The sequence below is a fragment of the Hemitrygon akajei genome, chromosome 5 (genome assembly GCF_048418815.1).
Source record: "Hemitrygon akajei chromosome 5, sHemAka1.3, whole genome shotgun sequence".
In the NCBI taxonomy this organism is placed as follows: Eukaryota; Metazoa; Chordata; class Chondrichthyes; order Myliobatiformes; family Dasyatidae; genus Hemitrygon; species Hemitrygon akajei.
The window spans coordinates 169,502,665-169,519,585 of record NC_133128.1 but is presented as its reverse complement, the minus strand read 5'-3'; the positions used below and the strand labels follow the sequence as shown (position 1 = coordinate 169,519,585).

At 43.0% G+C, this 16,921-nt stretch overlaps 1 protein-coding gene across 3 annotated transcripts in view; it reads left to right on the top strand.

Moving 5' to 3' along the window:
• Positions 1-16,921, top strand: part of mtx2 (metaxin 2) — a 161,932-nt gene that overhangs the window by 54,951 nt on the left and 90,060 nt on the right. The window contains exon 1 of one of the 3 annotated variants that reach the window (XM_073047162.1): positions 16,475-16,863. The exons of the other annotated variants lie outside the window; for them this stretch is intronic. Coding sequence (XP_072903263.1) covers positions 16,824-16,863 — 40 coding nt within the window. The 5' untranslated portion in view covers positions 16,475-16,823. Of the gene's footprint in view, positions 1-16,474; positions 16,864-16,921 lie in introns of those variants that run through there. 3 annotated transcript variants of the gene reach the window in all.

The window sequence follows — 16,921 nt, the reverse complement described above, 5'->3', positions numbered from 1 at the left end:
ACAACAACGCCGCATGCTGTTCGGGCCAAATAGAACCGAGCTTTCTACACGACCTGGAAGTGTTTGATGATGACACCGGACGCCTGAAGTGGAATCAATTTAATATCTCTGCTGAAAGATGCAATCCAGTGATCCGATTTATATCTGCAGCTCTTAGTAGTAAGAAACGTAATTTTCCCCAGCTTACATTTCACCTATTGCTTCAAATACGCGCTTTAATACATTGTCCATCATTCAAAAAATATTCCAGTTCTAAACAGTGTATTAAACGCATTTTACCATTACAAGCATTAGCATCTTTTCGAATGTTCCAGCTTCTAAAAGATTGAAGATTTACATTCCTAACTACATTTACACTTTATTTTCTCAACGAACCAATACCTTAATGAAAGTAATTTCCAAGTACACGAAATATAAAGCAGTTCGTGTAAATCATAGAATTACATATAAAATATGCTGGCTACTGTTACCTCTGAAATGCTATTCTTTTGGGTTTATTTGGCTTAATCTTAAAATGTATTCTCCCCCCACCCCCTCAACACCCGGAATGTGTAGTCATGTATGGATCGTCACAATTTTGACCGGTTCTGTTTAATTCTATCTAATGCGTTGAGTTCAAATACTCGGAGTTTCGAAATTATAATAGCGTTAACAAATTATAAGTAATCATTATTTACTCGTCACATAATTAGTTTGACACAAGGCCACTCAGCGCCGTCTCTTAGAAAACAATTATCGAGCCCCCTCTACCCACACCCATTCCCAAGAGATTTGCAAATTCTCCTCCACCTTATTCCCTCTTGAAGTCCAAAAGGTAAACATGCCAGACTTTCAGGTAGTGCATTCCTGATTTCAGCTCTACGCTGTGTATTTTCTCATATCAGTTCTCTTCCCCTTTAGTTCATATGCATTATCACTAGACCTGTATCCCTCTACCAACGGGAAAAGCATCCCTCTAGACCCTTCATCTTTCTATGTGCTTCTGGGTGGACTCCAAGCCAGGCTGAAACGCAGAGGAATGAGACCCGTTCTATGCAGCATCTTGTTTGCAAATGTACAGTCGCTGGAGAACAACACTGAGGACCTAAGGGCAAGATTAGTGTATCGGAAAGAAATGAGGAATTGTTGTGTTCTGTGTTTCACGGAGACATGGCTCACTCCGGACATTCCGGCTGCATCTGTAAGACCCGAAGGCTTCTCGATAGACAAGATGGACTGAACTGCTAATTGGGAAAAAGCAAAAGGTGAGTGTGTGTTTGCATTGATAACCTTTATGTGGAGCTCCAATGAGGCGGTTTTGTCGTAGACGTGTTGCCCTGACCTGACATATCTAACGTTCAAGTGCCGACCATTCTATTTATGAGAGTTCTCCGCCGTGGTCTTGACCGCAGATTACGTAATACCGGTAATCAGGATTCGAGTTATTCAATGCTGCCATCACCAAACAAGAAACAGTCCAGCCCGATGCATATCAAATTGTAACAGGGGGCTTCAGTCAGTCTTGTTTGAACGAATCTCTACTCAAATACCATCATCATAGTCTCAACACACTAAACCACTGCTATACTACGGTAAGGAATGTTTGCTGTTCCATGCCCGGACTGCGTTTCGGGAAATCTGATCACCTGGCTGTCCTTCTACTGCCTGCATACAGGTAGGGGCTAAAAAGCAAAGCTCCAGAGATAAGAAGTGTTCGCTGAAGGCAGAGGAGCGGTTACAGGATTGCTTCGAGTCGGTGGACTGCGACGTGTTCAAGGCTCATCAGAGGATCTGAATGAATACACCACGGTTGTCACGACTTTATCAAGTCAGTCGTAATCGAGATTGCCCCCATAAAATCATTCCGAGTCTTCGCCAACTAGAGGCGCGGATGAACCATAAGTTCGGCAACATGCTGTGGGCCAGATCTGAGGATTTCAAATCTGGTGACCAGGAAAGTTAGGAGAGGTACGACCTCCGGAAGGCTATCTCACGGGCGAAGTAGCTATTCTAGTCTAAACTTGATTCACCGAAGGGCTCAACAGCTGTGGCAGGGGCTCGAAATGCTACTACCTCTTACAAAGTGCAACCAAATGGCATAGGTGACAAATGGGCTTCACTTCCAGATTAGTTCAATACCTTCCAAACTCGCTTTGACCGTCAAAACAAGGAGGAATCTTCAAGAACTCCCTTGCACCCGATGACCCTGTGATTTTAGTCTCTGAGGCCGCCGTGAGAGGATAATTCAGGAGGATGAACCGCGGGAAAGCATCCGGCCCAGAAGGGGTAGCTGGCCGAGTACTAAAGAGCAGCTCTAACCGACTGGCTGGAATGTTCACCGATATCTTTAACCTCTCGCTTCGACAGTCTGAGGTACCCTCCTGCTTCAAGTTGGCTTCAATTACTTCGGTGCCTAAGAAGAATGTTGTAGCTTGCCTCAGTGTTAATCGTCTATCAACACTGACAGCCACCATGGTCAAGTGCTTTGAGAGGCTGGCAATGAAACATATCAACTCCTGCCTGAGAAGGGAATTGAATCCGCTCCAATTTGCCCATCGGTACAACAGGTCTGCAGAAGATACCACTTTTCTGGCTGTTCACTCAACCCAGGGACATCTGGGCAGCAAAAATGCATTAATCAGGATGATAGTTATTGACTTGATGGCCTGGCATTCAATATCGAGATCGGCATTTCGATGCTCGGCATTCAATACTATCACCCCCTCAGAACTAATCAATCAGCCTCAAGACCTTGACTCAATACCTTCTGGTGCAGTTGGTTCCTCGATTTTGTCACTTGCCGACCCCAAACAGTTCGACGACATCTGTGTTAGCCCCTTGCTCTGCTCGCTTTATACCACTAAACGTAGCTTCAATGCCATAATTTAAGTTCGCTGATGACAGTACTATCGTCGGCTGAAACAAAGGTTTCAGCATTAAGGAGGGAGATTGAAAATCTGTTTGAGTAGGTCACAACAACAACCTCTCACTTAATGTCACCAAGACCAAGGAGGAGAAACCCAGAGGTCCGAGAACAAGTCCACATCGGGGAAATCAGAGGAGGAGTGGGTCAATCATTTTAAATTCCTCGTTGTTATCATGTCAGGGCATCTCTCCTGAGCCCAATACCTAAGTGTAATTACTAAAAAGGCACGACAGCTCCTCTGTTTCCTCAGAGGTTTGCTAGGGATTCGGCATTACATCCAAAACTTTGACAAACTTCTCTAAATGTGTGATGGAGTGTATATTGACTAGTTGCATCACGGCCTGGTATGGAAACACCAATAGCCCTGAACAGAAAAACCTACAAAAAATAGCAGATAGGGCCCGGTCCATCCCAGGTAAAGCCCTCCCCACCATCTGAGCACATCTAGACAGAACGGTGTCGTAGGATAGCAGCGTCCTTCATCAAGAACCCTCACCACCCAGGCCATGCTCTTCTCGTTGATGCCATCAGGAAGATGGTAAGGGAGCCTCAGGACCCACACGACTAGGTAGGGAAACAGTTATTACCATTCAACCATGAGGATCTTGAATCAGCAGGGATAACTTTATTCAGCTTCATTCGCCGCATCACTGAACTGTTCTCACCTACCGGAAATACAAATAGCATTAAGGAAAATTTAATGTTCATTCTGGTCACATAAGACTGCACTACTTTTCTCTCAAAGGGTGACCCAACGAGTCAACCCGTTGTCTAGTTTATTTATAATTGTTTATTTCGCTTTGTACTGTTATAATCATTACTATTATTTCCTTTTTTCTCTTTTGTATTTGCACAGTTTGTTGACTGTTGCACCTTGGTTGTTTGCCCATTCTGTTGGCTGTGATCTTTCATTGATTCTATTATATGTTTTGGATTTACTGAGTATGCCCGCAAGAAAACGAATCTTGGTGTTGTTTATTGTGACGTGTACTGCATGTACTTCGATAATAAATTGACATTGAACTTTGAACTTCTTTCAAATCTCTCCACAGTCTTCTTCTTTGAAGGAAATACACCCAATTTCTCCAAACTGTCTTGGTATCTGTACTCTTTCATCCCAAATTTGGATACGATAGGGTCTTCTAAGAGACTTTTAGATAGGTACATGGAGCTTAGTAAAGTAGAGGGCTATAGTAATTTCTAAGGTGGGGACATGTTCGGCACAACCGAAGGGCCTGTATTGCGCTGTAGGTTTTCTATGTTTCTATGTTTCAATAACCATTCTTAAACCTTTCCTGGACTCTTAAGACTCTCATGTCTGCAATAACGAAGTGACCAGGTTGGACACAAAGCTGAGACCGGTCTAAGTGTTTAAATACATCAGCAGAACTTTCGTACGTTTTGTGTTCTATGTAAAACCCAGAACTGTGTTTATCTTATTAACCGCTTTCTCAACGTGTTCTGTCATTTTCAATTATTTGAGCTTTCATAATTCTGGATACTTCGATTCGCATCCTCTTTAGAACAATACCTATCATTCTATATAGTTTCTCATTATGCTTCGTCACCTCATTTGCCAGGCGTCCTAGAAATGATGGCTTACACTCCCAATGGCTTTATCACTGATCTCTATGGATCGCCGCTGTTCTTTTCCCCCGAATCCGTGAAATATTGTGCCTCGCTGTTGTCAGCCAGTTCGCTAACTTCGTACTCATGCCGTCAATTTTCCAGCTTTGCATGAGTTTCAACATCTCTTTTTGCGATGCCTTACCAAAATTTTAAAAAAAGCCACTGGAAGCCACTTTTTCCCCTCTGAAATAGCAGGGTGAAGGTTCAAGTCCCACTGCAATACGGAGGGAACGAAGCATCCACGATGCATTCGTTTGGATTCAACAGTTAACGACATACAATGCACATAGCAAGTTCAATTCAAAAATATTCCTGTCTTCCCGGGGTCACTTGAAATAACGTTTGACACAATGTACGCGCATTCTCCTAATTATCATCAGTCAAGATTCGGAATTAAATCATAGATTTCAGAGCAAAGCACAAAAAAAGTTGGCTGTTGTTTATGGAACCTAACAATGACTATATTCGTTATTGATGTTCCTCACTTTACAACTATACATCATTAGACTGTAGAAGCGCCATTAAAGAGATTGCGTAAATGCATATTAACTGTTCTTTTCCATATGTAAATAGGGTACATTAAATTGCAATGACTAATTCAAATTGGCGATTTATTGTGTAAAGATTCTTTTCCGGAACATGTTCGTGTCATTCATCCTGAATAGAGTAGGTTTTGATGGACTGCAATCTTTTTCATTTATATGAGATGAAAACGAATCCCTAAGCATTTTACCATTCATTTGCTCCCTTTCTTTGAATTGCAGAGTATGCACAGATGAAGTTTGCTAATTGGATTTTTCTCTGAAACAAAAAAAAATTCTTTCTATTTCCTTCCAACCTGTTAGCATGAACATCGATTTTTCCAACTTCTGGTAATTTTCCCCTCCCTCTTTCCTCTTATTCAATTTCCCATTCTCACCTCTTCCCCTCACCTGCCTATCACCAATCCCTGGTGTCCCTCTTCCTTCGCTTTCTCCAATGGCCCACTCTCATCTCTTATCTGATTCCTTCTTCTCCTTTACCTTTTCACTATCATCTCTCAGCTTCTTACTTCATTACCACTTCCCCATCTATCACCTCCAGCTCCTATCCCTCCCCCACCTCCTTATCTGGGCATCCTCCACCTTCCTTTCCAGTCCTGATGAAGGGTCTCAGCCTGAAATATCAGCTGTTTATTCATTTTCATAGATGCTGCCTGACCTGCTGAGCTCCTCCATCATCTTGTGGTTGTTGCTCTGGATTTCCAGGATCTCTTGTGTTTGTTCTTGCTATTATTTTAGCAATATCCCTTGCACTTGCCATCTGTGTCTGCAATAATTAACACATTGGCCACTTTAACTGCTCATTCATATGAAATCTTGTTCATTTTGTGGGCTTGGAGAACCCAATTTGAAACCTCTCAATTTGAGTCAGAGACAAAGTCTCAATCATCAGAATCCTTTTCTCCAAGGTGGAAATGCTAAATACCAGAGCGCATAGAATTAAGGTGAGAGGGGAAAGTTTAAAGCAGTGTTTTGAGGCAAGTTGTTTTGCATAGTGGAGGTGGTTGGTGCTTCTCAGGTGAAGCTGTGGAAGCAGATATCATGACAAACTTTAAGAGGCATTTAGGTTGACACATGAACAGACAGCAGATGAAGGGACAAAGACCATGTGCAAACAGATGTGATTAGTTTAAAGCAACATTACAGTTGGTTCAGACATCATGGGCTGATGGGCCTGTGTCTGCGTACTGTTGTTCTATGAAAGAAAGGCATGCTAATATTTTTCACAGTAATTCTATTGAATTCAACTGTGTATTTTTCTTTTACTTTGTTAGGGTGTATTCTGGAGTTAGGATATATGGCAATTATTAATTTCAGCAGCAACCAATCTTCAGGTTTGAATGTGAATTGCAGATTGAATTTAAAATGCAGCTCAGATCAATGAGTTTCCTGGAGCCGTAGGCTGGGGTCAATCACAAACAAAGAAACACTCTACTTTGACTTCAGATGCCTGCATATGCATGGATGTGGCCTAAAGTCAGTGGGGATTAATACTTATTTTGGTTGTCTGGAGTGTGGGTGCGAAGAAGGAGGTGTTTGAAAACTATATGTAATTCAAAGGAAGCATTGTAGATACATTGTAACTATAGAATGATCCTGCTGTTTAAAAATGTCATGTAATATTGGGTTGAGCAGGCCTCTTCTCCCAACAGTGTCTCAAATATGACGCCTGTATACTAATTTTGCTAGAATAAAGACTTCTATATTCCCTAGCTTCAGTGCCTCTCTGGTGACTTAGTTCATAGTTACAACAACTTCAGAAATCAAAATTAGAAAATTCAAATTTATGCACACAGTAAAGTTAGAAATAGTAAAATCCAGTACAGTCTTGAAAACTCATTTATGTGTGTCTGAGCATATCCCTCACACTACCATTACAACCAAGCCAAGGGATCAATCCTAATTCAAAGACAAGTGCAGAAGGGCACGCTGGCAGCAGCAACAGCTGAGGTGTCAGTCTACTGAAACCGCAACACAAGATGGTGTGTACCAAACAACAAAAATGACATGCAAAGCCACCTCACAATTAAATAATCAGATCGATCCTCAACAGCCCTACCACACCTAATTACAAATGATAATGAACAGTTCAACTGTCTGCAGGAACTCAATCCTTCAAGACACAGGTGAAGAATCCATCAGAAGTTGCTGAGTAGACAATTTACCTCTGCTTTTTGTGAGATTCCATGTATCAACCAAATTGGCCTGCAAAGAAATGACATCTAGAATTGACTGAGAATAGAAGGTACAGGAGTAATAATGGAACCAGACAACATTGCCACTGAAGTGAGAAATTCCTGCCCTCCAGAGCAACATACAAAAAATGGTGGAGGAGGACAACAGGTTAGGCAACATGTACTGAAATTAATCAACAGTCATTATTTTGGACCAAGATCTTTCATCAGGACTGGCTTTTCAGCATCTACAGAATCTCTTGTGTTTACTATTTTTTGCACTTCAATACTTGGAATGTCTTTGTTTAACTGTTCCACTACCATTACAATCTCTGCCTCCTCAGGCAGACAGGAAACAACTTCTGACACTCTTCAGGTGTGCTTCCCTAATTTTTTACTATTAAGTTTCAGAATTAAAATGTATATTTAAGAAAAAAGGCAGGAAAAAAAGGAAAAAAAGCCCAGCTAATCCAAACTGGATAATTGCTGTTCTATCGATCCACTGTCAGCAAAGTGAAAGGAGGTTTCACAAGACAGTACTGTAGATGGCAATCCTCACAAAACAGCTTACCAATGCTTACTGTATTTTGAAGGACCCCTTAATTCTAGACATTATCACAGTCTTTAAATGAACATAGATTAAAGAGTTAAATTTCAGATTTCAGGTGAGAGTAACTGCCCTTGATAGTGTGGCATCAAGAAGCATCTGCAAAACCATAGTTAATGGATTTCAATAGAACAACATTCAAATGGTCAGAATCAGAAATGGCTGCACTTGCTGGAGATCAATCGTTCTCCAAACATCACTGCAGGAACTCTTCAGGGCAGTGTCTTTGGCTCAGTCTTATTTAGCTGCAATTACTTTCCTTCCAACACAAGGTCAGATATGTGGATGATTTTGCAACATTCAATTTAATTTGCAAAAGCCCTTTATTTGTAAATGAAGCAACCATTCCTATACAAAGGAAATCTAGGCAACATTTAGGTACCAGCTGATAAGCAGCAAGAATCATTTATTACACACACTTGATAGTCATTGACCATTTTATCAAGATAAATTCCTAATCACTTATCCCTGACATTCAATAGTATTGCCTGTGTGAAGTTCCCAACCAAGAAAATTCTGGCAGCTACTAATGATTAGAATCCTAGTTGTATGAGCACATAACAATTTTGATTACAACACAAAGTGAGGGGTTGGATATCCTGTAGTGATTGACTCACTGCTGACAGCCAAAACTTGCACAAGGGCACAAGTTAAGATCAAGATGGAAACCCATCATAGCTCTGGAAGAGTGCAGCAGCTCTAAAGCATTATCCAGGAGCTCAAAGCTTTTTAGAATCAGCAACCTGTTTGATCAGTCCCTTATCCACTACCCTAAACATTCATTCTCTCCATCACTGCTGCACAGTAGCTGCAACATGTACCATCTACAAAGTGAACTGCACTTACTACTTGTCCGGACTACTATAACAGCACTTCTTGAAGCCATGCTCTTCCTCTAAGGAGGACAAGGGCAACAAAAGCATGGAAGTGCAACCGCCTGTTCATGTTGAACACCATCATGCCTTGGAAGTATGTTTCTGTCCCTGCATCTTCATGGCCAGATCCAAATCTTACAACTGTACACTTAATGGCACTTCACTAAAAGGATTGCAGTGATAAGAAGATGGTTCATCACATTTTCTCACTGGAGGTGAACAATGCTGGCCTTTCTGGTATTATCCAGATGGTGAAAATTAAAATAAGGAATAAATGATTAAGGGGCTACAGTTAATTTCATAGAGTGGATTAACTGGTGTGCTTTTTCGACTGCTGCTAATGAACCTATTTTAGGTTTAGAAGTACTGCAGGAAATTTCAGTTAGCTCTCTAGTAGAGGTAGTGAATAAAACTTCAGAACCTGCAATCCCACGGAGCTCAAATACCTTATTGAAAACAATCCAGATGACCTTTGTTATGTTTTGTAACTTCAGAAACTAATCAAAAGAAATATCACAGGAGCCAGGATATTTAAATTTATTATAAATATACACACATACATACAGGTACACAGTATACTATATAATACAACTACTATACAGACATCCACAGCAGAGTAAATTTTAAATTGTCCCAGTCAGGCCTAAAGATTTTATTGCTGTGGAGGCTTTCTTACTCTAGTGGGAGAACATCTCTCAGGTCGGGGTGGGGTGAGTCACTCTGCTTGGCAGGTGAAGCTAGTGGCTGTGAAACAATCTCTGGTTCCAGGGTCTCCTCCATGGTGGTTGTCAGAGTTGAGTCTGGAACTGCAGGAAGTGTTTCTGACAGCTCTGGACACCTTTTTCCTCTAACAATTGACTCTGCTCTCAACTGATCATTGTGTCATCTTCAGATGATATCAGACACAATCTCCAGTGTGTAGGAGTGTGGTCCAGTTCTGTCCTTAAATTTTCCAAGTACCTACTTTTGATCACCTCTGTAATCCCTCACCAGGACTGCTTGTCCGGGAGTGGAATATCAAACCCCCTTGTTTCAGGAGCCCTCAATTTCTCTTAGCTCTAAACTCCTTCTGAGACTGGGTTTGAGGGGATTGAAGCATGAGTGCAAGGGCCAACCCAAGAACAGCATAGCTGGTGAGTTGTTGGTTGTGGAGTGTGCTGCATTGTGATATGCAAGGATATTGGTGAGCATCTAATTAAGCACGGTGGGCTCTGCTGACACTGCTCACAGTGCAGTCCTTAGAATCTCGACAAACCTTTCTGCAAATTCAGATCCATTGTCACTGACTATGTGCTCTGGAACACCAGTCCTTGAGAAGAGGCTTCTCAATACATCTACAGTGTGCGAGGCTGTCGTGAAGGCCATGCAGAACACTTCTGGCCACTTTGTAGCTGCAACCAACACTACCCAGAAATTTTTGCCCATGAATGCTCTGGCAAAATCCACATGAATCCTCTGCCAGGGCAATGCAGGCCATTCCCAGGGATGGAGAGGCACTGCTCTTGGCGTCTTCTGGATGTGTTGGCATCTTGAACAGTGCATGGTGAGCTGCTTGATCTGCTGATCTATCCCAGGCCACTCTACTGAGCTTCAAGCCAAACCTTTCATTTTGACAACGCCCAGATGACCAGCATGTAGTGCCTCCAACACTTTAGCTCTCTGCTTGGGTGAATCAACTCTCAATTCCCACATAAGGCAATCTTCATCAAGGGCAAGGTCATTGCTAGTAAAAATGGTGGAACTGGGATTTCTACTGCACATTCCAGACATCTTTTGTTGCCAAGTAGGCCCGAGTCGGTGTGGGGTCTTTTCTGATTTTCCTTTGGATCAGCTCTGCTGTAATAGGGAGATTTTCAATTTGCATTGGGGAGAACATGTCAAGAGGAATGTCCTGCTTTGTAGGTTTTTTGGGTATTTACTTTTCCAAGTTAAACGGGACAATCCATCAGCATTTTCATGATTATTGTCCTCTCGAATATGATCCTGTAGCTGTATCCTTTAAGAAACAGTGACCAATGTGCTGCTGTTAGTGGAACACCCTTCTATGCATTGAAAATGGACACTGTGGTTAATTATCAGTCATGAGGGTAAAATCTCTCCCATACAGGTACAAGTTGAAATGTTTTACACCCCAAACCAGACTCAAGGCCTCTCTGTCAATCTGAGTGTAAATTTTCTCTGCACCCCTCCCCCCTCTCCTTTTCATACTGGCCACCTGTCCTCTCTGCACTCAGCTTAGATGCAGGGATTTGATCAAAAGCGTTGCAGACTGTGGATTTGCTAAGAGGATGTGGAGAAGGACGCAAGGGTTCTTGTCTCAGTTCAGTCAAAGCAGCTGGTGTAACAGAGGACTCTTTGATCTATGTGCTGTTCCCAGGGTGACACAATGAGACAGCTACCAAGTGCTACTGGTAGATCATCAACTCAGTGAAAGGCACTCTTTCATCCGCCCACAAATTATTGTTCTTCCAGGATAGCGTATTGTCTGTGAGGGAATGCTGCTTGCTGGCACATTCCAGGCTGAGGACCATGTGCGAAGGATGTACTGAAGCTTGTTGCAGCCACTGAAAGGATCTGTGGGGTAAGACTACAGTCCTGGGTCCTTCTGCTATGGACATGGAAGGGAGGAATCAGGTGGGGAAGCCCCTCAAACATTGAAAGGGCGATTTATCCGAGGGAGCAACAAGAGTGATAATGGTGCTATGGTTTGAAAAAAAGTATCAACATGATTGAATGTATTGACCAATGTCACAAAGTATGTAAAAAAGATTTTGTTCCTATTTCTGCAAAAAAAGCTTTCCCCCCCTCACCCCTCATAGATACTGCATTCCCCTAGCAGATTGCTTCCTGCTCCAGATTCCAGTATCTGCTGTCTCTTGTGATAATCCTCATTTACATAAAAAAATTATGTCCTCGTTGTCCACCGGAATGGTACCGGAGGATTGGAGGGAGGCGAATGTTGTCCCCTTGTTCAAAAAAGGTAGTAGGGATAGTCCAGGTAATTATAGACCAGTGAGCCTTACGTTTGTGGTGGGAAAGCTGTTGGAAAAAATTCTTAGAGACAGGATCTATGGGCATTTAGAGAATCATGGTCTGATCAGGGACAGTCAGCATGGCTTTGTGAGGGGCAGATCGTGCCTAACAAGCCTAATAGAGTTCTTTGAGGAGGTGACCAGGCATATAGATGAGGGTAGTGCAGTGGATGTGATCTACATGGATTTTAGTAAGGCATTTGACAAGGATCCACACGGTAGGCTTATTCAGAAAGTCAGAAGGCATGGGATCCAGGGAAGTTTGGCCAGGTGGATTCAGAATTGGCTTGCCTGCAGAAGGCAGAGGGTTGTGGTGGAGGAATTACATTCAGGTTGGAGGGTTGTGACTAGTGGTGTCCCACAAAGATTTATTCTGGGACCTCTACTTTCTGTGATTTTTATTAACGACCTGGATGTGGGGGTAGAAGGGTGGGTTGGCAAGTTTGCAGATGACACAAAGGTTGGTGGTGTTGTAGATAGTGTAGAGGATTGTCGAAGCTTGCAGAGAGACATTGATAGGATGCAGAAGTGGGCTGAGAAGTGGCAGATGGAGTTCAACCCAGATTCAAAGTTCAAAGTGTGAGGCGGTACACTTTGGAAGGACAAACTCCAAGGCAGAGTACAAAGTAAATGGCAGGATACTTGGTAGTGTGGAGGAGCAGAGGGATCTGGAGGTACATGTCCACAGGTCCCTGAAAGTTGCCTCACAGGTAGATAGGGTAGTTAAGAAAGCTTATGGGGTGTTAGCTTTCATAAGTTGAGGGATAGAGTTTAAGAGACATGATGTAATGATGCAGCTCTATAAAACTCTAGTTAGGCCACACTTGGAGTACTGTGTCCAGTTCTGGTCGCCTCACTATAGGAAGGATGTGGAAACATTGGAAAGGGTACAGAGGAGATTTACCAGGATGCTGCCTGGTTTAGAGAGTATGGATTATGATCAGAGATTAAGGGAGCTAGGGCTTTACTCTTTGGAGAGAAGGAGGATGAGAGGAGACACGATAGAGGTGTACAAGATATTAAGAGGAATAGACAGAGTGGACAGACAGTGCCTCTTCCCCAGGGCACCACTGCTCAGTACAAGAGGACATGGCTTTAAGGTAAGGGGAGGGAAGTTCAAGGGGGATATTAGAGAAAAGTTTTTCACTCAGAGAGTGGTTGGTGCGTGGAGTGCACTACCCGAGTCAGTGGTGGAGGCAGATACACTAGTGAAGTTTAAGAGACTGTTAGACAGGTATATGGAGGAATTTAAGGTGGGGGGTTATATGGGAGGCAGGGTTTGAGGGTCGGCACAACATTGTGGGCCGAGAGGCCTATAATGTGCTGTACTATTCTATGTTCTATAATCTATTGCTTCACAGTGGATAAAAAGACAGAAGATATTAAATGCCAGGATGGAGTTTTATCAGTTAAGAAAATTTAAAACGCCAGATAGACCTCCAGATTTTATTGCACAAATTTTGTATGTTAAACTGAAAAGTCAAATGCATTGTCTTTTAAAGTCAATGGAATTCATGTGCATCCCTGCCCTGCATCCCCCCCCCCCCCCCACCACCCCAGGTCAATATGTGAAGATTAACTCCTGTGAGTTCCCAACAAAATGCTTGGACCATCAATAGATGAGCACAATCCATGCAAAACCTTGCCTATCAGTCAGTTAGATCTCCTGTACTTTTACCTACCACCTGAAATGTTTTTTCAGGTTTTCTCTTGGACTGTAGGTTTATCCCAAGGCTATCCCCCACCCTCACCTCGGATACTCAGACCACTTATCCGTTTCTCTAATCTCTGCAAACAGACCACTGGTTAAAAGATTCAAACCAGTTCACAGGGAGATCAGGACCTGGCTAGAAGTTGCCACCTCAGCACTGCATGACTGCTTTTAACGCAGACTGGGGTGTATTCAGAGTGGCAGCTTCCTACAATCATCAAGTCAACATTGACAAATATGTGGAAACTATGTGCATTGAGGATGTTACCGTGATTAAACACTACACTACCGGAGACGATGAAACCAGAAACTATGGCTGACTGCAGAGGCTCCTGCACTGCTTAGGGAATGGGACTCTGCCTTCAGATTGAGCGACAGGACAACTCTGAGGTCAGCAAGCGCCACAATCTCCCATGCCATCAGGACGGCAACGTGTGAGGACGCACAGAAAATCCACAGACACCTTTGTGACACCAGGGACACGTTGCACATGTGGCAAGGTTCACAATCCATAACTGATTACAAGTCCACCCTGCACATCAACAGCAGCAGTGCCAACCTTCCTGATGGGCTGAATGCTTTCTGTGCATGACTTGACCAATTGAATGATGTGACATTGAGGAAAGCCCCTTCTCTGCCTGAGGAATTGGCACAGCCAAGATGAGGAGGGCTCTAGCCAGGGTAAACTCATGCAAAGCTGCAGGGCTGGACAACACACTTGGTCAGGTACTGAGGGATTGTGCAACCAAGCTCACAGAAGTTTTAATGTAGATCTCAAAATTTAAAGTTCAAAGGAAATTTATTATCTAAGTACATATATGTCATCATATACAACCTTTTTCTTGCGGACATACTCAATAAATCCAATAACTATAACAGAATCAATGAAACAGTCCACAGTCCCTGAGGCTTCAAGACAGCCCTAATCATTTCATGCCCAAGATAGCAGCAGTAACTGGCCTAAATGATTATTGCCCAGTGGCATTGATTTTTAACAAACATGAAGTGTTAAGAACAGCTGGCAATGGATTATATAAAATCTCACCTTCCAGCTACATTGGACCTTCTCCATTTCACCTACCGCTCAAACCAGTCCATAGATGATGCCATAGCTTCGGCTCACCACTTGTTCTGTCCCATCTAGGAAATGCCAGGATGTTGTTCATCGACTTCAGCTCAGCACTTAACACGGTCATTCTTCAGAGGCTGTTGGGTAAACTGTCTTTGTTGGGACTCAACACCCCTCTCTTTAACTGGATCTTGGACTTCTTGATGGAAAGGCCTAGTTGGCAGCAACATCTCAATCTCCATCATGCTGAGCACTGGTAGAGAAGCTTGTCAAATAGTATGAAAAAAAAACCATGCTGAGTCTCAACTTGGACAAGATATAAGAGATGATTATGGACTTCATGAAGACACAGGTCAACCGCTCTCTATTGCACGTCATTGGCTGCGCTGTGGAGAGAGCAAAGAGCATAAAGCTCCTTGGTATGCAGATAATGAATGATCTAACCTGGACCCACAACACCTTCTCACTCGCCAAGACGGCACAGCATGTCTACACTCTCTAAAGAGATTGAGGCGTGCAAGGCTCCTCACCCTCATTCTAACAATGTTCTACAGGAGCACCATCAAGAATGTCATTGTGTGGTATGGAAGCTGAAAGGCATCAGACCACAAGATCCTACAGGATAGAAAAAAACACCAAGAGAATCACAGGGGTCTCCCTCTCTCTATTTGTGACATTTACAAGGAATGTTGCAGATGAAGGGCGCAAAGCATTGTTGAGGATCCCTACCACCCATCCTACAATCTCTTTGACCCACTCATTCAGGTACAGAAGCATCAGGATTAGGACTTCCGGAGTGGGTAACAGCTTCTTCCCTCAGGCTGTGAGACTATTGAATACCCTGCTACCACCAAGGTCTTGTCATTAGGACAGCAAGTTGTTTACTGTTTACCTCTGCTGCACTTTACTACATGCATTTAAATTATTTTTTTAATGCAGTATAATATTTTGGTTTATGTGCTGTGTGGGTGCACCATGGTCTGGAGGTATGTTGTTGGTTGCATACACACACACACACACACACACACACACACACACACACAGAGTCAGATGACAATAAACTTGAACTTGTGTACACTTAAAATATTTAGCAGAGAGGTTATAATTGTTTGCACAGTTGTTTCTGCCATTTCTCTGTTTCAAAAGTGTAAATATAGTAAGCATCGATATCCAAATTTCAATAATCGTGTCTTTAATATGCAAATTATTTCCTCTGCAAAATGCACATGTGGACTTTTTACTCCAATTGGACTCACTGATTAAAGATTCTGTGCTCCCATTCAAAATATTCTTCATAACTGGGAGAAGAAACATCTGTCAACAGAAACAACAGTATTGTATGAAAGTAAACTGAAACAATCATGGAAATTCTGAAATCAAATGCAGTTAGGTTTGACATGCAGTGGATTTGCCACAAACCCTTCATTGGATCAAGTGTCAGTTCTGTCAGTATTTCTGAAATGCTAGGCTTTTGATTTCGTAGTTTGGCGCATTGTCAAGGGATTTTTCAGATTGAAAGTCTGTGCATCTATACATTGAGGTATTCATTTAAAACCGGGGCACTTAAGATCTGTTCAAACACTGTATTTTTCCATCTCTTCCCAGCTCAGCATCTGCTACTGCCCATCTGCTGTGGAACCTCTTACGCACATCATTTATTGTCAGCCTGAAACACTCTAAATCTCTACCACCTGTGTCCCAAACCACATTAAGTATCATCCATTGCATGATTCACTATTACATTTTAAAACTGTCATTCTTGTTTCGAAGTCCTTCCGTGACCTGGCTTATGTTATGTGCATCGCAAATCCAGCAGCGTTTCTCTTCCAGCTCACCCCCTCCTCCAACTCAGGGCTCAGCCCCTCCTACTTCCTTTGCTTCATCACTTCAATAGTCCCAGTCCTAAATGCTGCGCTTCCCTCAGCCTCCTCCTGTGTACCAGTCGCATTGGCCAGGTTTTTGTTCAAACGTTCTGAGCCCAGAGAATGGGTTGTGAACTTTTCCTCCTGACTAAGGCATTGTATAAACACAACTTCCTCTTGATCTGATCACCGAAAGCAGCTTGCTGAGATGCCGGCTTTTCCGGACAACCTGAGCCCGCAGCGAGCGCCGCCGCCGCGATCGGCAACCTCCCACCAGGCTCAGTGCGCAGGCGCGCTCCTCGCGATAGGAAGTGCCCTCAGGCTTGCCGGAAGTGGCTCACGCTGCGAAGTTGACATTGTGTGTGAGGTGTGCAGCAGCTTTTATTGGCGGAAAGTTGGAGCGAACGGCGGTGCACCATGTCACTAGCAACGGACGCGTTCGTGTGCCAGATGGCAGGTAATAATTTCAAAGCCTGTTAGGATTGTTACACAACGTGAATTCGGCAGAGTCAGAG